At 36.4% G+C, this 25,334-nt stretch overlaps 3 protein-coding genes and 1 pseudogene across 3 annotated transcripts; 1 reads left to right on the forward strand and 3 right to left on the reverse strand.

Moving 5' to 3' along the window:
* Positions 1-1,427: 1,427 nt before the first annotated feature.
* On the forward strand, positions 1,428-2,387 carry LOC125915950 (olfactory receptor 1038). Its single transcript, XM_049622043.1, has one exon. It carries the CDS (start codon positions 1,428-1,430, stop codon positions 2,385-2,387), a length of 960 nt encoding a protein of 319 aa, XP_049478000.1.
* Positions 2,388-4,592: 2,205 nt separating this feature from the next.
* On the reverse strand, positions 4,593-5,534 carry LOC125915959 (olfactory receptor 5AL1-like). The gene has a single exon (XM_049622054.1). The coding sequence runs from the start codon at positions 5,532-5,534 to the stop codon at positions 4,593-4,595; it is 942 nt and encodes a 313-aa protein (XP_049478011.1).
* A 7,465-nt stretch (positions 5,535-12,999) lies between these two features.
* LOC125915967 (olfactory receptor 5AL1-like) lies at positions 13,000-13,947 on the reverse strand (annotated as a pseudogene).
* A 4,964-nt stretch (positions 13,948-18,911) lies between these two features.
* On the reverse strand, positions 18,912-19,872 carry LOC125915974 (olfactory receptor 1044). Its single transcript, XM_049622077.1, has one exon. It carries the CDS (start codon positions 19,860-19,862, stop codon positions 18,912-18,914), a length of 951 nt encoding a protein of 316 aa, XP_049478034.1. The 5' UTR covers positions 19,863-19,872.
* Positions 19,873-25,334: the final 5,462 nt, after the last annotated feature.

Raw genomic sequence — 25,334 nt, forward strand, 5'->3', positions numbered from 1 at the left:
GAATCCCAAGCAGACTCCACACTGTCAGCACAGAGCCCAACACGGGGCTTGATCTCTCCAACCATAAGATCATGACCTGAGTCAACATCAAGAGTCCTCTGCTTAACCTACTGAGCCACCCAGGCACCCCCTGGGCTCTGCTTTCAAACAAACCCAGCCACACTCACATTATACCACCTACTCTGACCACAGCCATAAGCCTGGGTTTTTGCAAATGTCAATCAGGGATGTTGGGATAGAACCTTTGTCATAGCATTAGCAAGAGATTGGCATAAGTTCATTCATGTATGACAAAAAATAGAGTATCTGATAAGGACAGCCTTCAGTGGCAGCAGGTACATAATAACAGTAGAAAAAAATAAAATTTGAAATATGAAGGCAGTAGACATGATGAATTTCTCAAGGTGCCTTTCTTTATTAATATTTTGTAGTTATATTCTGTAGAATATAAAGCAAAGGACAAAACTAAATTCAAATAGGCTAATATTGAGCTTAATGAGATTAGTCCTCTTTTTAAGGCTGGTAGAACTAGAAAGAGTTGCAATTATTCTGAAGCATGCATTAAGAACTCCACCTAGCTATACATGTTTCTATTAAACTCTGCTTGCCGCTGATTATTTCCTTAGGCTATGTTGTTGATATGTCTAGAACCTACTAGAGTAAGTGCTTTGATATTTTAAGCCCTTGGAGTATACAGACACATGTTTATGGGGAAAGATGGCTATCTCCCTGTAGTTTAACAAGTTATATGATAGACTACTTAATTAATGTTAATTCTTTGGACAACAAACATTAGAATGTTGTGAATTTTGAATTGGGAAAAAATAATGAGTCCCTAATTGCTATACAAATAAAATTGCATGTTTCTTCTATATTTCTGATTAATTTTCTTCTAGTTTCTACAGCCTCAAGTACTTAGTCTATGTAAGTGAAGGAGGGGATATAGGAAAGCAAGTAAGTCATAGTAGATTATTTTGATGTTTTTTAAGCCTGTGGAAACATGCAAATATGTTGGAAAAAAGTTAAAATAGCTTCATTTATGAGTTACACATTTTTGTGCTGCCATATTTATAAATACAGAGAAAAGATAGTGGCAGCAAAAATGCTGAAATGTTAGTGTTTATTGTCTCAAGTGTTTTCTTTCAGGTAGCATTACAATTTTAACCAGCACCTTTCCATATTTTCTAAAATTACAAGGCAAAAAAATATTTAAGAAGGCTATTGTGAGAGTAAAGGACTCCTCTCCCTGAGGCAAGAGTCCTCTGCATGTTATCCAAGATATAAGGTGTACTTTTTGCCCACAAGACAACACAATTCAAGGCAAGACGACACCAGCGATCACCTTTTGCCAACATTGGCAGGGGCCATGAGAAGTGCCATTTTTCTTCTTCAACTTGGAGTGAAATCAGTAAAATTCATTTAAATAAATGGCTGAGACCAATATCACCCATGTCACTGAATTCATTCTCCAGGGAATCACAGACCAACCAGAGCTTCAGGCCCCATGCTTTGTGGTGTTTTTCATCATCTATCTGGTCACAGTGCTGGGCAACCTGGGGTTGATAACTTTAATCAGGATTGATGCTCGACTCCACTCGCCTATGTACTATTTCCTCAGTCACTTGGCCTTTGTTGACCTTTGCTACTCCTCTGCTATCACACCAAAGATGATGGTGAATTTTGTTGTGGAAATCAACACTATTCCTTTCTATGCTTGTGCAACACAACTGGGCTGCTTTCTCACCTTCATGATCACCGAGTGTTTCCTGTTGGCTTCTATGGCCTATGATCGCTACGTGGCCATCTGTAGTCCCCTGCACTATTCAACCCTGATGTCAAAAAGACTCTGCATTCAATTAGTGGCAGTTCCATATATATACAGCTTTCTGGTTGCCCTATTCCATACCATTATCACCTTCCATCTAACTTACTGTGGCCCCAATGTAATTAACCATTTCTACTGTGATGACCTTCCTCTCTTGGCTCTGTCCTGCTCAGACACACACGTGAAGGAAATTCTGATCTTTGCCTTTGCTGGTTTTGATATGATCTGCTCCTCTTCCATTGTTCTCACCTCCTACATCTTTATCATTGCTGCCATCTTAAGGATCCGCTCTACTCAGGGGCGACGCAAGGCCATTTCCACCTGTGGCTCCCATATGGTGACTGTCACTATTTTCTACGGCACCTTGATCTTTATGTACCTACAGCCCAAATCAAATCACTCCCTGGACACGGACAAAATGGCGTCTGTATTCTACACGGTGGTGATCCCGATGTTGAACCCCCTGATCTATAGTCTAAGGAACAAAGAGGTTAAAGATGCCTCAAGGAAAGCCTTGGATAAAGGTTGTGAAACCTTAAAGCTGTTAAAGTTAAGAAAATAAGCATAACGAATGCTTAATTTAATACAAGAGGGTAAATAAATCAAACTTCCTCCTTTTGATATTTCTTGTAATTCTTTCCCAATCAACTAAAAATGTGACTGTAGTTCAGCCAACCTTGACCTTTTCCACAAGAACCCAGGCCAATTCTGGGAAGTCAGCATGATCCAAAGAGTCTGGTGCAGGCCACTGCAGCCTTGACAGACCACTGAAATTATGTTCAAATACACCCTCAAACACACCTTTGTGTAGCTCAAGCAAAGGTAGCAGTGTGTCTTTGGTAGAACTTACTATTCTGGAAGGAAGGCTGCCTGAGCTTGAATGCCAAGCCTTTCCTTTATTAACTACCACCCCTTGGACAATCGGCTTAAACTGTGTGACTCTGTTTCTAATTCTAGAAAATAAGAGGACCCTACTAATTGGTTTGTTTTAAAGATGAAACGAGTTAATATTTATGAAGTGCTTACAAAAATATCCTGTGATAACAAGTGGTATGTATATGTTTGTTATATAAATGTTTGTTGTATATAATTAAAGATTAATTCACCTAGCTCTCAAAAGCTTATCAGTCTTGAAGAAAGAAGGACAAAGCCTGGTTAGGTTTCTACTAGCTTCCAGGCGCTGAATCAAGCACTCCTACCTAATACAATAAAATAAACCTAAGAAATGTCTGAGGCTTTACTTCTGGGTCTCAGTTATATGTAAAGTGCCTAAGTTCACATCACTAGTAATATGACAATTCTAAATGCAAATGTAAGTTTATTTGCATTTTTCTTTCTTAACATTGTAGATGTTAAGAAAGATGCTGCAATACAGATGATCTAATCTTAAATGGGTCATTATCTGATTTGTAAATATAATGGGAGGTATTTGTTTATAAGAAATTATGTTATCAAATGCATTAATAAGTTCAGCGTACCTGCACATTTGTTCAAATAGAAATAATCTTAAGTTATAAGGTTATTTATGTGTACCTGTAATTTATTCAATGAATGTTATAGGATCATGCCATAAAATTTAATGAAAACAGTAATTTGTAAGATTTTATCATTTTAATATTCACAAAAAGCAATTAAATTAGTTTCTTTTTTCTAAATCTTTATTTACTTTTGAGAGAGAGAGAGACAGACAGACAGAGTCATGAACAGGGGAGGGACAGAGAGAGGGAGACACAGAATCCAAAGCAGGCTCCAGGCTCTGAGCTGTCAGCACAGAGCCCGACGCGGGGTTCGAACTCACAGAGATCATGACCTGAGCTGAAGTCAGATGCCTAACCGACTAAACCACCCAGGAGCCCTGGTTTCTTAATATTATCTTCTTAATTTTTCCACTTTAGAAGGAAATTGTGATCGTTGCAGTAATTACATAGAATGCCACCTCTCATGCAGATGATTATTTCCCCTTCTGCACTTAATGTGAACATAGTGCAGACATGCTCTTTGAGGTGCTGGAGAACTTTGTGAGTTGCATGAAATCTTATATTTTTAAAGTAGGTTTGACAGAGAAGTGTGGTGTTTCCATTCACCACACTTTTCCTGGTGGGTGTATCTATACGGATGGATACAAAACACATACACGTACACATAAACACAAAACACATAAAAACATCAAAACCATCCTTCTTTTGTAGGTAAGGAAATTCAGACCTATAGTTTGTGGTAAAACTAAAACTGCTCTAAAAAAATGAGGTCTTATGAAAAACGTTCAACCGTATCAACAGGGACATTTAAAGTAAAGAGCAAGGTCACTTTTCAGGCATTTTCAAACACAAACCCTTCAACCGAACACCTTGTTATTTTTTCATTTCGGTTCAACTATGGAGGAAAATCTTGCCTGGTATTTTCAATCATATGTGCATGGTTGATGTCTATGAAGACAACCTAAAATTCCCCATATCATAGTGAAATAAGATCAAGTTATGATTTTAAGGTGCTTTATTCTTCACCTCTATTGTTGAAGCATCTCATGGAAAAACAGAATGGGTTGTTTTCATCTCTCTTTTTAGAATTCAACAGTAAAACAATAAACATTTATAAAATGTCTACTATGTGTAAGCAGAAACAAGAAAGGCCTATTTTCAAGGAAATAGAGTCAGGGAACTGAGCTTCAGAAGACAAAGCTTTCTACACTTCCTGGCACTGTCCCATGTACAAGCCTTCGTTTAAAAGTTCCTAATTTCCAGCGTTTCTTTAGGAACAGTACAACTGATTATCTATTATCAGAATGTGCTTTGTCAAAGATTTTCTTGAAAGCCTTTTTTACATCCTGATTCCTCAAGCTGTAGATCAATGGGTTTAACATGGGAATCACCACTGCATAGAACACTGAGGCAAATTTGTCTTTATCCAGTGAGTGGCTTGACTTGGGGCGCAGGTACATAAAACTGAGGGTCCCATAATACATGGTAATAGAAAACAGGTGAGAAGCGCAGGTGGAAAAGGCTTTATGTCTTCCTGCAGCAGAATGGATCTTTAAGATGGTGAAGACAATGAACACATAGGATATGAGAACAACGATAAGAGAAAAGAACACATTGAACCCAGCAATGATCCACAGCATCAACTCTTTGACTTGGGTATCAGAGCAAGCCAGAGCAATCAAGGGGACATCATCACAGTAGAACTGGTTGACCACATTAGAGTCACAGAAAGACATGTGGAATGTAGCCACTGCTTGTACGAGTCCTACAGTGAGTCCATAAATATAAGAGCTAGGGACCATTTGGAGGCAGAGTTTCCTGGGCATGAGAATGACGTAGAGTAAAGGGTTGCAGATGGCCACATAGCGATCATAGGCCATGACAGACAGCATTAATAATTCCCAAACTGAAAATGTGATAAAGCAACACACTTGAGTGGCACATGCATAAAATGGCATACTTTTAATTTCATGTAACGAGTTTGCAAGGGTGTTTGGAGTGATGGTGGAGGCACCATAAAAATCAACAAAAGCCAGATGACAGAGGAAAAAATACATGGGTGTGTGAAGCTGGGGACTTATTTGGATTAACACAATCAAGCCAAGATTACCCAGGACAGTAAATGAGTAAATCAATAGGAATACACAAAAGAGAATGGCCTGAAACTCTGGATTCTCTGTGAGGCCCAAGAGAATAAACTCAGTGACTGCTGACTGATTGCCTTTTGCCATGAAAGCGATGAACAATAAACAATAAACAACAAATCTACAATAAACTCATCTAGAGCACAGGCTCTGAATAATCTTTACTTTTAAGGAATAATCAATTCAATTGTGAGAAGAGAGTCCTGGCTCATCAGGGTGTTATGTTAAATTCGGCCGAAGAAGAACATTGATAAGCACTCAGAATTATGTGTGGATTTCACTTATGCTTTCAGTGTGAAGGATTTGGTCCAGGAAAAATTCTGTGATACAAAAATCCACCAGGGAGCTGTATAAGTAGAAAGAGAACATTTCAATTAAAATGTTATAATCAAGATAATGGCAAAATTTTTGTTCTACTTTTCTTTAAACATAAAGAAATAAAAAGCGACATTAAGAATGTAAGTGGCTTGGGGCACCTGGGTGGCTCAGTTGGTTGAGCATCCGACCTCGGCTCAGGTCATGATCTCCTGGTTTGTGGGTTTGAGCCCCATGTTGGGCTCTGTGCTGACAGCTCACAGCCTGGAGCCTGCTTTGGATTCTGTGTCTCCCTTTCTCTACCCCTCTCCCACGCATGTTCTGTCTTTCTCTCTCTCAAAAATAAATAAACATTAAAAAAATAATGTAAGTGGCTTTGGCAGCATATATAAAAATGATTTAAGTTGTAAGTTTATCTCATGAAATTATTACAAATTCATTATTTTATAAGAATATTAAAAATTACCAAAATCAAGTGCAGAACATATAAAATGAAAGAAACAAAATATGAATACTATTATTTATAGGCATCCTGTTTGGTATAATCTTTAAATTTTCTTCTTTTTCCTTATATCCATTGTCTTTTTTTTTCAAGACACCCATAATATTGATTTCAAGGAAAAACAGGACTGTGATTTTTCTGGCTTTGTCTTTTGGCAAAATGCACACCAGAGAAAAATTGGCCAAATTTCAAGAGAATAGTTTCCAAATTTCAAACAGCTTTCAATGATTTGGAGACATTATTTTACCTTCCTCCTTCAGGTATCTAAATGGCCCAAGGTGAATAGAACTGAAGCAACTTTTAGAACAACTAAGTGTTACAGACCACTTCCATAAACCCAGGCTGGACTCTGAATGCATGCTAGCTAACAGAATTGAAATCATCCCCCCTCCTTTCTCAAGCATAGCAGAAGATAAGTTAATTTGATTTTCCTTTATCACCACATTATCTCAGGTTACTTCGCATGCACATGATGGTCAAGACAAGTAAAAGATAGTAAAATATAAAAAGCACTTCGTCCCCTTAAATTCTGATTAATATCCCCTTGGAAACTTTATCTTGGTTACTATTTTATTTTTTCTCTCCTCTTTAGCACTTTTCAACCATATACCTTAGGAAAAGCATCTACCCCTGATTTCTCAATCGTGTTTATGACTTAACCAAATATAACCTACCTTCCTTTTCCATTAAACGGAGGAATCCCCTCATCAAGTTTACTATTAGCTTCCCTATTCCCAAATCCAATAAAGCTCTTTTTACCTTGGCAGCTTTGTAGCACTGACCCCTATTGAATACACCTTTGGTTTCCCGAACAGAGCAGTCTCTGTGTTTATTATTTGTCCATTCTGATTTTCTACCTTGGAGTCTCTGCTTCTATTTAGACAACATATTATTCATGCTTTCATCAAAGCCTTCAGCCTTTCCCTTTTATCCCTTCTTGTTCGGTGATTTTATCCAATCCTATGTCTTCAGTAGACACCTATACATTGCTTAAGCACAAATATGTATTTCTATCCCTCATTTATTTTCTATGTTCTATATACATCTAAATGCCCTCCAGAAATTCCCACTTATATATTCTAGACGGTCATCAAGAGTATCACATGTAGAAAATAACTTGGTATCTCCGCGCATTGAACCTAATACTCAGACCTGAAGTACATATTTTACATCTTCAACTAACAGTGCCATTATCCATTCAGTTTTCCAAATCAGACCAATTATCTTTTACTTTGCTTTCCTATTTCCCATGCCAATATTCAATTTGTCCCTGATACCTATGTCATACTTTACACACTTTACATATCTTTTCACTGATATCGGTTCCTTGATCCAACCACAATGACTTGTTATTTGGTTACAACTGACCCTGAATTTTTATTCTTGCCTCCAATCTTTTCTGTGTCTCTCTGTTCCTCACAGTTTGGCTTATGTAAACTTTCATTGACACGAATTTCAGTTTTATGCTCTCCTGGTGTAATTCTTCAATGTCTTCCTATTCTTCTCAAGGTAAAAGCCTTTCTTCAACATGGCTGACATAACTCTTGAAAATCCGGTTCCTACATCTCAGATCAGGCTCATCTTTTGTGGTTCTCTTCGTATAGTCTCTATGTCACAGGTATTCCAAGCCACCATTGCTATTCAAATGTAACCCAGAATTTTATACACTTTAAAAAAAATGTCTATCTATTTTTGAGAGAGAGACAGGGAGAGAGAAGTGGGGGGCAGAGAGAGACGGAGGCACAGAATCCGAAGCAGGCTCCAGGTTCTTAACTGTCAGCACAGAGTCCGCCGCGGGGCTCAGACCCAAGAGCCATGAGATCATGACCTGAGCTGAAGCCAGACACTTAACTGAGTGAGCCACCCAGGTGCCCCAATTTTATACATGTTTCTAATCTCTGCGCAGAACACTTTCCCTTTGCCATCATTCCCTTTGTCTGACTTTCCTCCCACTAAACTTCCAGTACCCTGTTGTGCTGCTTCTTCTTGGAGGCTTTCCTGACTTTTCAGGGTAGAATAAGTGTTTCCCATATATAGGTTTTTCATCCATTGATTTCTTCTTTGTAGCACTTGCCACACTATATGGTAACCAACTGCTAACATGTCTGTAACACATCCTAAACTTGAAACTGATATTGTTAAGCACTAATATTTGTATTTTGTGCCCAAGCGACTCACCTACCTTTTATAGTATCTAATACAAAAAAGATGATCAGTAACTCTCTGTTCGATGATTAAGTGAATAAAAGCTATAGATATATAAGTCCAAAGGCTTTCTCACTAAGATAGAACATATTTTTCCTATGATCTGATATTTTTCAATATTCAATGCACCGCCATTCAGTTCAACTGCAAACCCTCAAGTAGTCCAGTTTAGTGCACCCGAAAGAAATCTTTGTGAAGCCAGTAAAATTTAAAATTACCTGGATATTATGAGATAACTTTCTATTATGTGTGTGTGGTCCCCCAGGAAGCTCTTTTTGGGTATTAAATTATTTTTAGCAAACATTGAAAAACAATATAATTATATATATTCAAGAGCAGACAATTATTTTATATTTAGGGTTTAGGGACAAAGTTATTTCCCTTGAAATGGTAGATCACTTTCTAGGTTATTAGTTAATGAAAGAATCTAGGGTAGAAGAACATTTTAATTATCTCTTTTGGGAAAACAGTTTGATTAATTGCTATCTCTGCTTTAATTTGTGTCACATTGGTTTCAGAGTAAAATTATGATTTTTTTAAAAAATAAACATTCAGTTCATGGTCTTCTATTTAGTAGCAGCTTTTGAAAGCCATCAGACAAAAATGAATTTCCCAATTAGTCACATTGAAACCTTTCTTCTGAGATTAGTGTCTCAGATTGTGGTTATGATTGATATTTCAGTACAACTGCAAAGATTAATTTAAAAGAATGTTCATCTTCCTCTCTAGTCTCTAGGAGACCAAAGGCACACCAATCATAGGTCAGTTGATACTTTGTTGTAGTCACTCCACGGAAACTGATGAACCTCTCTAACTAAATGTGCTTTAGTTGAAAACCGGTTGTGTCCACAGGGCTGCCGTGGCCGTTGAGCCTCAGCAGCACCTAAGCAGACCAGAAAACAGATGAGGTTACTGTACTCAGTAAGCAGAGCTCAAGATACTAATTCTGGATAATACTTCCCTTGATGAACCTTGGTATATATGTTATGTGTTTGGTTCTTGGGCTATTGGCGATGGCCTAGCTGTTTAAATGGTAAATTAGACCGCCTGCTGGTAAATTCAAGACATTCTTCTTTGTGGCCGTAAATAGTGGAAGCAAATAGCGATTGCTGATAAATTTGTCTTAAGCTTTATCCAAATGGGTAAAGATGGAGTCCATGCAATTACTAATACATCCTGCTGTACCTGAATTAATGTGTTGGGATAAGGGGACAAGTCATTGCAGAAGCGTCAGGAGAAAGGCACCTACTTTTCTCAAAATACCGTGATTTATGGGGTTCGTTCACCTGCCTATGTCTGGGATTCTGATAAGTCTGGTTGCGACTAATACCACAGGTTGACCTTATCCTGTTTCTTGGAGTCCTGTTGAGAGTTACCTTAATTAAACTGTATTGGGAAATTTGAACATATTTGGTTTCAACCCCTGTCAGATTGGCTATGAAACGGCATATTCTTGGGTAAATTGTCCAGAAGCCAAGCCCATGTAGAAATGAAGGGTGGATGTAGACAGACAATTCTTCATGCGTTTCTTATGTTTCTGTCTTTTATTTATTTTTACTTTTTAATGTTTATTTATTTTTGAGAGAGAAAGATGGACTGTAAGCGGGGGAGGGCAGAGAGAGAGGGAGACGGAATCCAAAGCATCCAGGCTCTGAGCTGTCAGCATAGAGCCTGATACAAGACTCGAACTCATGAAGCATGAGATCATGACCTGAGCCAAAGTTGGACGCTTAACCGACCCAGTCACCCAGGCGCCTCTCCTTCTGACTCTCTTTTAAGCAGACACCCTTCATTCCAGAATATTGTGTAAGCATGTTTATGTATGAAATAACTTTGGAAAATAGAAATGATGTCTTTCTTTGAGGGGAGGAAAGTTTTGTTTTACTGTGCAACTTATTAAAGATAATTTCTCCCTTCGGGGAATATTTTAAGCAGGCTTCTTTACATTACACAACACTATACAAAACCCTGAGTTCAGGGTTTCTCGGCGGTGACATAATCTTGCTTCGTGTCCACCATCAACCTGGGCTGCTCTACAACATCCGCTTGAGACTTTGGGGGACAAGGGTAACAGATACAAACATGGAACTCATGGAGCTTGCTGAGTCATGAGTAATAAAGTCCTCTGTCACTTTGGTGTCTTGGGTCTTGTGCCAGAATCTGTGAACTATAGAAGACTAACTTGTTGGCTAGAAGTGGGACAAAATTTCACACCCTTGACATTCTTTGACAGTTCTATAGCTCTATTCAAGGGTAGCCATATAAGACACTGGAGAAGCGAAACACCCTGTAAGAACTTAATTCCAAGCAATGCACTTGGTTGTTGACTTTCCCCACAGAAGGGATATCCAGAAGTATGACTGTACTTCATGAGTAGGGGCTAACAGTTTGGCTTGAGGATCAGGGATTTGGAAGTAAGATAATAAAAACTTCACACAAGTAGTTCTAGATAAGCGATATGGGGAGAGATTTTTCTGAATGTACCGATGCGGGGAGGTATATATGTTCATGGAATAGTCACTTAAGTTACTTTTACCAGAGAAGCTGCTTCATAGTCAAGCAACTGTAAACATAATACTGAGCATGTAGTCCATTGTTATACTGAGCCCCTTGCATCCTGATGCGATGCGCTCTTAAATAAGGTAGCCATGGCAGGATGGATGGTGGTCATTCTTTGGCTCAGTAAAAGACCCTGTAATCTCTTTGGCTGATTCCTGTACATGCACCACTCGGTGCTCAACCTGTCAATAGTAGAGAATAAACTCTGTGTCCAGTTTGACAATGTCCACAGAGGAGCCAGCCAGGCTTCTAGCGGCAAACTTGTTCTATTAGCCACTTCAAACATAGAAGAAACAACAGTGTGTCATCACCAGAATGGACCCTTATTGTGATTAGGGATTTCCCTTTCCTGCTCGCCATGCTTCTGATAAAACAGGCAAGTTAAGGGAGTGTTGTCTTCACTGTTAAAATATTCTGAGCAACATGGCTTCTGAGCAAGAAGTTTACTTTATAAAAAATGAAGCATGAAATAAATTCACGAGCATGAAATTTGCTTGTCTTCCTCGACGTACTGCATGTGACAAAATTTTGCACTGGCCTGTTGCCGACTAACTAAAAGTGGCAGCTGTGTGTAACTTTAATGCGTAATTTTTCTCTTGGCCAGAATACAGAGGTCTCCAAATCAGAAGGTCATTGATAAAGTTTTCTCTTCCCACTCTTAAAATGAATAAACTTCCATCAAAAAGGTTTGTATTATTGGCACAAAGTGAGAGTTTTATAAGATTTACAAAGAATCTGAAACTGAAACACCAAGATGAGAAATGTGTTAAAAGATACCAATCAACTAAAGACTAAAATTAAATAATAAATTCTGAGCTCTTTTTTTCATTTTAACTTTTTATTTTGACGTAATTTCAGAATTACAGAAAAGATGCTTACATTTTACGAAGAATCCCTGTACATGCTTGACCCAGATTTCCCCAAATGTTAACATTTTACCACACTTTTTATTCTTAACTGTTTAATAACCGGTTGAAGACGTAATGCTTCATTTTCATATTTACTTATCTGTCTATATTTACTAAAAGCAGGGGTATTCTTAAATGACGACAGTCCTATTATAAAAATAGGCAAGTTAACATTGGCACAGCATTACTATTTAAACCACAGACCTTATTCTGCTCTGAAGGACTTGTCTCATTTACAAAAATTTGAGTTTGCTCTTTTAGTCTTTTTTAAATTATTTTTTATGCTTTTATTTTATTTTTGAGAGACAGAGTGAGTGGGGGGGGGGGGCAGAGAGAGAGGGAGATACAGAATCTGAAGCAGGCTCCAGGCTCTAAGTTGTCAGCACAGAGCCTGACTCAGGGATCGAACTCAGGAATGGTGAGATCATGATCTTAGCTGAAGTCAGACTTAACTGACTTAGCTGCCCAGGCCTCCCCTCTCTTTTAGTCTCTTTGTTAGGTGTTCCACCAGCATTGATGTCATTGTCCCTGTAAGGTCATCAGAACCAACAATTTTTTTCAGATTCATCTTATTGGGAGTACGTGTGTGTGTGTGCATGCATGTGCATGTACATGTGTGTGTGTGTGTGTGCATGCATGTGCACGTACGTGTGTGTGTGCGTGTGTATTTTTTAGGCAATGTTAATAACTTTAATTGCTTTAGTGATCTGAAATAGATGTGGTTTTTACCAATGCCATGAGTTGGAGTGTTCCTCTATGGAAAAATTCCTCTATGGAAAAGAAATTTATTTTCAATGATCTATGGAACAAAATTTAACCCACTATTTGCAATTGAATTTATTTTATTTTCTTATCTTTAAATAATTTCAGGAGTCATAATTTTCATAATAATAGAAAATAAAATCAGAAAATTACCGTACACTCTGTATCGATAGGAAAGCATGTTACTAATAGTATGCTAATGCAGAACACCTGAGAACTGTTTTTTTTAACGTTGTTTCTTTTGTTTTTGTTTTTGTTTCGCATCCCGACTCTGAGGGCTTTCAGTTAGACCATAGGTCTTTTATTTTATAGTAAAGCAAACCTTTTCTATAATTCTCTTCAAAGCATTTTGACTTCCTGGTTCCTCAGGCTATATATTAAAGGATTCATCATGGGGATTACCACAATATAGAAAACAGAAGCTATTTTGTCAGTACCCAGAGAATGGCTTGTTTTGGCTGCATATACATGAAGACCATAAAATATGGTGATGAAGTCAGGTGGGAGGCACAAGTAGAAAATGCCTTTTGTCGGCCTTCAGCTGAATTAATCCTCAGAATGGCAAATAGAATGAATATGCAGGAGATGAGGACGATAAAGAGAGAGAAAAGGGTATTGAAACCAGCAAGTGTGAACAATATCAGTTCTTTGATATCTTTATAATGGGTTTTACGGCAGGCCAGACCAACCAGGGAACATCATCACAGTAGAAGTGATTTATTATGTTTGAATTACAGAAAGGTAAGTGCAATGTTAGAATTGTCTGTAGGAGTCCCACAGAAAAGCCATACAAATGTGTACTGACCACCATTTGAATACAGACCCTTCTGTTCATGATAATGGTATAGAGTAAAGGTTTAGAAATGGCTACATACCTATCATACGCCATGATTGAGAGCATATACACTTCACAGACCACAAACATGATAAAGCAACACAACTGAGTGGCACAAGCAGGTAAGGATATTCTCTTAATTTCTTGGAGGAAGTTCACCAGGGTGTTAGGGGTGACAGAGGAGGTGTAGCAAAAAGCAACAAAAGCTAGATTGCTGAGAAAAGAATACATGGGTGTGTGAAGCTGAGAACGGATATAAAGTAGCATAATTAACCCAAGATTACCTATGACACTAATTAAGTAGATCACTAGCAAGATCCCGAAAAGAAGGGCTTGAAGCTCTGGACTTTGTGTGAGTCCCAAGAGGATGAATTCAGTCACTTCCGAATTATTGCTTTCAGCCATGGAATACGTGTAGAAGCATTTCATATTCTTATCTGTGGAACTTTCATGCTGGATAATCTTCCACTTCTTGCATTAAGAACTTAACTCATACTTATTTTATGGTGACTGGATTGGAAAGATAATCCTCACTGGTCCTGTGGGCCATTCTCAGGTTTCAATACCACCTGTTTTTAACTTCAACAGATTTGCTCCAGGCAGAAATTCTAACATGTTTAGTGATGTAGGGAATTGTTGAAGACGAATGTCTTGAATTAAAATGTGGAATCTCATATACAATGAAAACCCAGTATTATAGGCATATCGTTTTATCAACGATAAAAGAAATGGGGGCACATTTCAGAGTAACATATTAAGATTAAATACTAAACATTTCAACTCCACTGAGAAAACAATTATAAATCTGACTAGACATTATTCTTAGTGTACTAGCCAATGCAATAAAGGAAGGGGTAAAAATATTACTTATAAAGTACATGATATTGTATCTGTACCAGTTCAGTGGAAATAGATATTTATTATGATTGTGGAAAAGTCTTCTGTTATAAATATAATGAAAATGATGCTATAATAAAAAATGTAACTTTCAATAAATGTGAAAATATAGTTTTTAAGATTTCATTTTAAATAATAAATTTAAAACCTAGTGTTTAATTTAATATTTAACTTCGCACAGTGTTGGCCCTATATGTTCCTGTTGTTTACGTTTGAGCTCAATAAATTCATAGTTTCACATATTTATTAGTTGAATGGCATTTGGGAAAGGAGAAAAGCCTTACAAGTTAATTCAGATATGTAATGCATGGTGGGTAACCCATAAATCTACTAAATAAAGCTATAAGAACAGTCTGGAGTTTTCTTTCTTTCTTCCTTTCTTTCGTTTTCTTTCTTTCTTTCTTTCTTTCTTTCTTTCTTTCTTTCTTCCTTTGATAGAGTGTGAGCAGGGGACAAACACACACACACACACACACACACACACACACACACACACACACAGAGAAAGAGAGAGAAAAAGAATCCCAAGTAGGCTCTGTACCTCCAATGTAGAGCCCAACTGTGGGGCTCGAGCTCACAAACCATGAGATCGTGACCTGAGCTAAAATTGGTCATATGCTTAACCAACAGAGCCGCTCAGGTGCCCCTGGACATTTCTTTAAAGTGTAATGAAGACTTATTTATCCCTATAAATAGTAAACTGTGTTATAAGCTATGGAATGTAAAATAGAGTGGGACTCTGCCAGACCAGTGAATGTTTGTCAACTGGCGTTCAAAAAGTATTGATTTATAGCATCTGTTGTTTTTCTGATTTCTGTGGTATAAATATTCCGACTATTGCTGACTTCAGGCTACAAAGTTAAAGTCACGGAACCTGGAGTTGGGAAATAAATTCAGATTACAGCTTTTGCAAGCTGTTAAGAGAGAGTGGTAGTTATACAAAAATAAGTTGGTATTATAAGCAAAATCATAGAAAATATCATTTAATAAAACACATGCATATTATACCATATGCTAAAGAAATACTCACATCAATGATGAGTCTCTTTTCATAATGCATTTCTATCTATAATTATAAGTGTCACTTACACTCATATGCTTATATTAATTTCAAAGAGAAAAAGTTCATTTTACCAAATATGAAAGAATCAGCCAGCAATAAATTGTTCGTTTGGTTGACCAAATTAAAAGATGATACTATCCGCGGTTGGTAAAGATGTGAGCAAACAAATATAGCCTTGCACAACCAAGGGAGGTGAAATTTGTGTTCATCTTTCTAGAAGGTAGTGTAATAGTAAGCATCAAAATTGTTTACATTAGTCCTGCTGTTGATTGATACAATGGTTTTAGTGCTAGGCAATTAGTGGAATAATAAAAGTATGCAAGTATATGAATGGTTTCATTTTTACTTCCCAAAACATGAAAGTTGTCAATACTCTGATAGTTACTCAGTTACTGCACATCTCAGTAAAATATTAGGTAGCCATTCAAAAGTTGAAACAAGCCTGGATTTATTATTTTTTTTAAATTTTTTTAACATTTATTCATTTTTGAGAGACAGAGGGTCAGTGTGGGAGGGGCAGAGAGAGGGAGACACAGAATCCAAAACAGGCTCCAGGCTCTGAGCTGTCAGCACAGAGCCGGATGCGGGGCTCAAACCCACCGACTGTGAGTGAGATCAGGACCTGAGCCGAAGTCAGACGTTCAGCGGACTGAGCCACTCAGGCGCCCCCTGTGATATTGACAAATGTTCACAATCCAGGATGTTAAAAAAGGGCAGCGGGCTAAACAGGTTATATAGTCGTAAGTGATTTCTGTAGACACACATCACATTATGACCTACAGATCCTTCACACACGGAGGAAAACTATGCAAACCATAGATATCGCAATGTTAACAGTAGTTATATCTGTGAGATGGTATTGTGGCCTTTTCTTCCTTTCTATTCATTTTGATCATCCTTTACATTTCGCACTATACACTACTTCATTCAACTTGATTTCAATTTCAAATGTACGTTTCCGTTTTACCATGCATTCCATGTTTCTAAGGACTGACAACTTATTTTTTCATATTAGTTATTCTTGTAATTTGTGTTTATCTGGTGCCCATTTGGATGTGTGAAGTGTTTCTAATCATTTACCACTATAAATACCTTCATAATCCTACATTTTTTGGGGAAATATTTCATTATAATATGTTGCCACGGTGGAATAATTTGTTAACAAATTAAAAACACTTCTTAAAGAGGACAAAACTAATTTACAAAATCATCAAATTCTAAGTGAAAATCATGGTAACTATTTTTCCTCGTATTAAAATTATATGACAAATCTTCACTTTTAATCTGAAGTTCTTAAATTTCACTTTATATAGTTTTCTAAATGTTTAACATTTTAAAATGAAGAGTAGGAAATCTAAAAATTGTCAGTTTAAAAAAGGTTTTTATTCTGAAATTTTTTTTATCCTTTGCCTTTTAAAATCCTATGGTAATAGATTGATTCATCAATACTTTTTTCATCTTCTTAACTGCTGAGGAAACTGAGGCATATGTAAGCATACTAAATTGTCTAAGATCTTTTCATTCAGCAAATGTTAGACCCACTATTCACATTCGGGCTTGTAGACTACAAAGAATCCATGTTTGTTTTGTTTTGTTTTTTGTTTGGTTCTGTTTTAGTATACTCTACACCCAACATGGGGATCCGAACTCACAACCATGAGATTAAGAGTCACATGCTCTACTGACTGAGCTAGTTAGCTCCCTCAATCCATGCTTTTTAATAGCACAATGGTGGCACAGTGAACGCACCAGCTTGCCAAGGCAGGAGATTGTGAAGTCAAAGATGTTAATGATAGGCTTTTGGTATATAGAATATGGACTCACAGTCTGCTGCAGGAGTTTTGTAAAAAAAAAAAAAAAAAAAAAACAAAAAACAGGGAGCCACTGAAATGTTCAAATAGTAGATGAATGTGTTTCATGAAAAGATAAGGAAGAAACTTTTGAGAACCTTGGATCAGAGTAGCCCTGTGTCTCTATGATCCATCAAAATGTATAGTAAGATCAAAAGTGAACCCTGACCTAAGGCAAGTTTAAATATGATCTTCTCTCTCTAGCTCTTAATAACATCCTAGTTTTTTGTCATTAAGCATTTCTATGACCCCTAGACTGAAAAAAATTATTAAATGATATGCATGAGTGGCAAACTAAAAATCATTCTCTATGTCATTAAACATTATAAAATTATTGTCGCATTTATTTGAAATAGATGCATCTATATCTGTATCTATATCTATTGTATATTATATGTAATATCTGTGTATAGATATTATATAATCTATACATCTGTATCTATATCTGTGTATCTATATCACAGTTATCAGTTGTGTGTGGTAATCCTTATTTATATATTGCCCCCTCAAATTCATCAGTACAGCTGGAACTAGAACTCAGATCTTTAGGTTCATAGAAGGAAGGAAGATGATATACAAGTACCCATTATTGAGGTTACCCTTTCCATGTTGTTTAATCCTTAAGAAGACTCCAAAATGAGTATCATTGTCCTCATTTAATTGATAAGCTAGTGAAAGCCCACACACAGGCTACATTGTCCAAAGGGTTCCTTTTGTTTTAAGCTATACCTTGATTAATAAGGACCAACTTACTGAAGGTTTGCCCACTATGAATCATATGATCCTTGCTACTGGCCAAATGTTTATGATGTTTCCATTATTTTAAGTATATTTATATGGAATGGATGATGCCCTTGGGATGCAATCCCTGAACTGCCTGATTATTATTATTTTTTAATTTAGATAATTGGAAAAAATATAGTGAGCTCTCATAGGCTTTAAAAAAAAGCAGTTTACTGCTCTTTACAAAAAGAGTCTTTTAGGACCAAGTCAGGCTTACAGGTCAGTAGAAAGTTGTGTTAAATCAGTCACAAAGTAAAGTTAGGATGTAGTACTATTCTTTTTAATAAATGCAGTATGCTAAATTATAATATGGAACAGCTTTATATTGTCATATTTTTTTCTAAGAAATTAGCAAGTCAGAAAAAGAATATTTATACCATGTATCATTGCTTTTTATGTGGGATACTGGTAATGTAGCCAGAGATTTCTGAACTGGGAATTTCCGAGACGTGAAAAGTCTGAACTTTTGTCCATGTTCTGCCTGCAACTAGTTATGTAGATAATTAGAGGCTTTTTCATTTATTTGAGAATTGAGAAAATCAGTACTTCTCTATGGACCAAAAATTAATTATTCTTAATACATTTTCCATTAAAAAATGAGAATGGATATAAATTCTTACAGTTGTTTTTACATCTAAAATCTCATTTTAAGTGAAAATGTTTTGAAAATTTCATTCTACAGTGAACACATATGCAGAAGTTGCATATTAAAAACAGACATTCTGATAGTTTTTAAAGAGCATACCATGAAGAAAAGCCTGTTTAGATTTACTCAAGTTACTTCCTTAATTTAATGAACACAAAGCCTGGTTTCTATTGACAATGACTTTCTTCAGAGCATCTTTCACCTCCTTGTTCCTAAGGCTGTAGATCAAAGGGTTCAACATAGGAATGATCACTGTATAGAAGACTGAGGCCATCTTATCCGTGTCTAGGGAATGGTTTGAGCTTGGCTGTAAGTACATAAAGATAAGGGTCCCATAGAATATGGTGACCGCCAGCATGTGAGAGCCACATGTGGAGAAAGCCTTGCGCCTGCCCTCAGCTGAGCGCATCCTCAGGATGGCAGAAATAATGTACGTGTAGGAGACAAAGACGACCAGAAGGGAAGAAATGAACATGATCCCAGCACAGACAAAGATCCATAGCTGTTTGGAGTGAGTGTCTGAGCAGGTTAGCCTGAGGAGAGGCATGTCATCACAATAGAAATGATTGATGACATTGGAGTGGCAATAGGAGAGGCGAAAGGTGAGGATAGTATGAAATAATGCAACCAGGAAGCTATAGCTGTAGGGAACAACCACAAGCTGAATGCAGATTCCTGGGGACATGACAACCAGGTAGAGGAGAGGGTTACAAATGGCCACGTATCTGTCATAGGCCATGGAAGCCAGTAGCAAGCATTCAGCGGTCATGAAGGCCAGGAAACAGCCTAGTTGAGCAGCACATGCATTGAAGGAGATAACATTTTGTTTGTACAAGAAATTCCCAAGCATTTTGGGTGTAATGACAGAAGAGTAGCAAAAGTCAACAAACGCCAGGTTGCTAAGAAAGAAGTACATTGGTGTGTTGAGTCTTGAGTCTGTTCTAATGACTAGGATCAAGCCGAGGTTACCAACTACTGTGAAGAGGTAGATAGACAAGAAAACCACAAAGAAGGGCGTCTTTAATTCCTTTCGATCTGTGAGGCCCATGAGAATAAAATCCTTTACGTGGGTGCAATTTATCTGAGCCATATCTTTCCAAGGCTTCTGCATAGGAAAGCAGAGAAAAGAGTTAAATTCAAGTTGCTGCTCCTATGAGTAGTAATTTTATACTTTACTGTCTTGTGAAGAAGTTTAGTTGCCAAAATAGTGATTGTTAGCATATTGTGATTCTGGGAATGAGATGGAGAACAGAAAGAAATATATGCGGGAAAGGCATATTTCACTTCTCTCAAATCCATTGTCTATAGAAAGATGGGACCCATGGAATAGTCCACATTGTTGTCCCAAAGCTGACAGAAAACTAGTTTGTATTTTTTATCTTACTTTAATAATTTGTCACTTAAAGTCCCTTCTAGGTTGCAGAATAATCTTCATAGTTATATTAACAATTCAAATACTAAAAATGGGTAGAGAGGGTACAATAAGATGTTTATTGGTCTCATTTGATCTTGCCAAACCTTTATGTAAAAACCATATTGTAATGCCCACTTTACACACGAGGAAGAGGAAACTGAAATAGTAACACCTGAAACAAAAGCAGATGACTGGTCTGAGTACAGGTAGTTTGGTTTCACACTCATATGTTTTTAACTCAGGAGACCATATCTCATCATTTTCAAATTTTGCTTTCTATCATACTGCCCACACATCATTATTTCTGAAACATGAACCTACATGATCCAAGGGAATGAACCCTCACGAATTTTACAATATATTAAGAATGAAAATAAACTGATATTTGCTTTCCAAGAGATTTGAAAATGTATGTCTCTTTATAAGTCAATTTATGTTTCTTTCAATTCTTTTTACCTCTTATTAAGGAAATATCAATTTGAATTGTGCTTTTATATTCATCCTCATTTTCTTACTTTAGGTTGGATATTTGTTTTTCTTATTCATTTTGAGTGACTTTCCTAATTGAACTATTGAACATCTAAATATAATTTATGGAAATCTATTTTAGGAAAGCATAAGAATTATAGAACTGTGTTCATACTGCTAATATTAAATGTCATCTCTCTTCTCCTTTTCTTCTCCCTCTTTCTCTCCCTCTCTCTCTGACTGTCTCTCACTCTCCCTGTCTCCCTCTTTCTCTCTCCTTCTATATCTCTGTCTCATGTTTATACCTGAGAAATGAAAACAAATCTTTCTTAGATAAACTCATACAAACTGCTTTATACACTCTGGAAGTTAAACAGGGAATAAATATAAAAATCTAATAAAAACTTATGTTTCTTCAAATCTTGTCCAGAGTTTACTAATAGCTCTTTTGTAGCTCTTACAACTATTATTCAACTTATCCAAAAACGCATTTTAGTTATTTTTTGTTTGTTTCAATCAGTATGCTTATTGGGAAACACTGTGTGGTAAGTAAAAACTTTTAAGAAATACTTATTTACTTTAATTTTATCATAAATAAATTGTATATTCCTTTCTAAAACATTAATATTCATGGGGTTTTAATGTCTAATTACAGCAAGATGGAAATTGAGATAAATAAGAATTAGCAACCCATCTATTACAGATATCTAATTTTCATATTAAAAATGAAAGTCAATCTAAGTAAAATGTTTTTTTAAAAGGAGAAAGGAACGAGAAAGGGAAAATAATGGGGTGCCTGGAGGCTCAGTTGATTGAGTTTCCAACTCTTGATTTTGGCTCAGGTCATGATCCCAGCATTGTGGATTGAGCTCTGAGTTGGGCTCCATGCTCAGTGCTTAAGATTCATTCTCTCTCTCTCTCTTCCTCTGCCCCTCTCCCCCCCACACTCTAAAAAGAGGGGGGGGAGGCAATAAAATAAAATTTTTATTTATTGGTCTGCTCATAAAAGATCTTTCTGTAGACTATTAGCTTTCAGACTCAACTTTTTTGTGTCACAAACCACAGAAATAAATAGTTATTACATGATGGCAATGAAATTAATAAATATATCCAGAATGATACTCTCATTACCCGGCATGCACTTACCTTGCATGTTCTTTTGTGTTCGAATAGAAACTGTTCTACATATCAGATGAAGAGTTAATACCCAAAATCTATAAAGAACTTCTCAAACTCAACACCCGAAAAACAAAGAATCTGGTGAAGAAATGGGCAAAAGACATGAATAGACACTTCACCAAAGAAGACATCCAGATGGCCAACTGACACGTGAGAAAATGCTCCGCATCACTCATCATCAGGGAAATACAAATCAAAACCACAATGGGATACCACCTCACACCTGTCAGAATGGCTAACATTAACAACTCAGGCAACAATAGATGTTGGTGAGGATGTGGAGAAAGAGGATCTCTTTTGAATTGCTGGTGGGAATGCAAGCTGGTGCAGCCACTCTGGAAAACAGGATGGAGGTTCCTCAGAAAACTAAAAATAGAACTACCCTATGACCCCGCAATTGCACTATTAGGCATTTATCCACGGGATACAGGTGTGCTGTTTCGAAGGGGCACATGCACCCAATGTTTATTGCAGCACTATCAATAATAACCAAAGTATGGAAAGAGCCCAAATGTCTATTGATGGATGAATGGATAAAGAAGATGTGGTATATATATACAATGGAGTATCACTCGGCAATCAAAAAGAATGAAATCTTGCCATTTGCAACTATGTGGATGGAACTAGAGGGTATTATGCTAAGTGAAATTAGTCAGTCAGAGAAAGACAAATATCATACGACTACACTCATATGAGTACTTTAAGACACAGAACACATGAACATAAGGGAAGGGAAGCAAAAATAATGTAAAAACAGGGAGGAGGACAAAACATAAGAGACTCTTAAATATGGAGAACAAACAGAGGGTTACTGGAGGGGTTGTGGGAGGGGGGATGGGCTAAATGGGTAAGGGACATTAACGAATATACTCCTGAAATCATTGCTGCACTATATGCTAACTAATTTGGATGTAAATTAAAAAAAAATAGAAAAATATATAACTACAAAAATATTTTAAACAAAGAATCTGTTTTAATTAATTGAAATATTACGGTTAAGATTCTAAAAATGGAATCATGATCTACTTACTAGTAGTTACAACACAGTTCCAAAAGCTACACGCTAGCATAACACACACCATCACCAATCTCACTAATCTGAGTAGATGAGAAACTTACCTGTAAACAGATCTAAGCAACACCTCCCATCCTGATCAATAAGCAAGACTGTGCACATTCCACCCTTTTCTTGGTTATGCCCAACTGCTACTCCCTTAGGAGCCTATCTCAATTAACTCATTCACTCTTTCAATAATATATATTGAGAACCATTCATTTCCAAGCACTACTGTCTGAAAACAGAGCAGCCAAAGAATAGGCAGTAGACTAGACTGGAAAGAAAGCTTTACCTCAATTTCCTTTATTTTTCTGGTCTCTTTTCTTCTCAATTGTTTTGCTTCACTACAACACACAAAATTCTGACATTTGTACAGACAAACCATTTTACTTTGTATTAAAAGTAAAGCATGAATTATATTTAAAAGTATATGTAAACTTTTATAATCTCATCCCTTAATATTTTTATAATCTCAATTCCATTCAATTCTCTCTACCAGCAGTGGACATCCATTGGTCCAGTTAATCAAACTGGTCTCCACTTGTCAATAACAGCATGCCCTTCCTTGCTTCTCTACTTTGTTCTTGCCATTTCCCGTGCAGTAAAACCTTGGTTTGCAAGCATAATTCATTCCAGAAATAGGCCTGTAATTTAAAGCACTTGTTTATCAAAGTGAATTTCCCTGTAAGAAATAATGGAAACTCAGGTGATTCGTTGTAAAACTCCAAAATATTCATATAAAAATGAATTACAATACTGTCATACAGAATAATAAAGAAAATAAAAAATATAAAGACAAATACAATTAACCTGCATTTACCTTTGAAAACCTTCTTGGTTGATGTGAGGGAGATGAATGACAGGAGCGTTATTGTCTGGGACAACTTTCACTATAACTAACGGAACCACTGCTATCTATTGGCTCAATGGAATCTTTTTATTTTCCTGCAACTTTAACAAAGAACTTATCCAATGATCTAGAATGAAGCAAAACATTCCCAAGTTTAGTCTTGTATGGAAAAGCAAAGGACTGTCCATAGGTGCTTAGAAGTGACAAATATAAATACACTATTATATATATATATATATATATATATATATATAATATAAATACACTAGCGCCAGTTGTGAGCTCCATCCAACGTTCTGAAAAATCACTAATTTCTTCCAGACACCAGAGCCTGAGACTGAGCATCCAAGCATGGGAGATGATCACCCACAATCCTGCAGTGAAAGAGAGAGAGAGAGAGAGATTGAAGATCCTTTGGCTTATTCGTGATCATGTTACTTTCAGCATCACGTACTGCTTGCATTGCAAGACATCACTCATTTATCAAATTAAATTATTATAAATGTTTGCTCATCTTGTGGAACACTCACAGAACAAGTTACTTGCAATCCAAGGGTTTACTGTACTCTTCTTTACAAGAAAAATGGATGAGGAAAGGAACATTCTTTTATCCTTAATGCCTGTTGAAACGTCATCTATTCTGTGAAGAGCTACTTCCCATGTTAACATATTTCATATTTTTTTTCTAGAATCACTTGACACATAATTCATTTATAGTTCTCGCCACGTGTATAACGACCATCTGTATCCATACATCTTCCCTTTCTAGATGTTAGTTAGACATTTTAAAATTGAGAGCCATGATGGTTTTTTGTCATTTCCTAGTGCAGTCTCTTCTACATGTTAGATAATAAAGAAATAAATAGTAACATTCGGTTAACTATTTTGAGATTAATATCATAATAATTATATTTGAATATTTCTTCCTCTTATTCTTATGTTGCAGTCATTGCTTTGGAAAATATTTCTAAAGACACACTGGTGACCTTTGTCCAATTTACTCCCCACTAATCCTGCGTGAATTCTCTAGCTATAATAAATGCAGAGACACAGTTTGGGCATAGATTATAATCTGATAAATCACGGGCCTGATTTTTCCAAATTTCTTCAGAGATTCTGAACTGAAATTTTTATTTTCTTTAATCTGAAAAGAAATTATATATATGAAATAAAATACATATAAAATATATAATCTAAAAATAAAAATATGTATAAATAAATATATATTTAAATCCAAAAAGAAACACATATAAATATAAATATAAATATAAATATAAATATAAATATAAATGTAAATGTAAATGTAAATATAAATATAAATAAATCTAATGCAAAATCAGAGAAAACAGTTTACTTTTATTTTACAAAATGCACTTGTCCATCATGTTATACTCTATTTAATTAAAAAAATTTTTCACATTTATTTATTTGAGAGAGACAGAGCATGAGTGGGGGAGGGGCAGAGAGAGAGAGAGGGAGACACAGAATCCGAGCAGGCTCCGGGCTCCCAGCTGTCGTCAGCACAGAGCCCAATGTGGGGCATGAATTCACAGACCGTGAAATCATGACCTGAGCTGAGGTCAGATGCTTAACC

This window comes from Panthera uncia, chromosome D1, assembly GCF_023721935.1.
Source record: "Panthera uncia isolate 11264 chromosome D1, Puncia_PCG_1.0, whole genome shotgun sequence".
Taxonomy (NCBI): Eukaryota; Metazoa; Chordata; class Mammalia; order Carnivora; family Felidae; genus Panthera; species Panthera uncia.

What these genes read in the sequence shown, in the direction of transcription:
- LOC125915950 (XM_049622043.1), top strand. Translation starts at nt 1,428, where the DNA reads ATGGCTGAGACCAATATCACCCATGTCACTGAATTCATTCTCCAGGGA.
- LOC125915959 (XM_049622054.1), bottom strand. Translation starts at nt 5,534, where the DNA reads ATGGCAAAAGGCAATCAGTCAGCAGTCACTGAGTTTATTCTCTTGGGC.
- LOC125915974 (XM_049622077.1), bottom strand. Translation starts at nt 19,862, where the DNA reads ATGGCTCAGATAAATTGCACCCACGTAAAGGATTTTATTCTCATGGGC.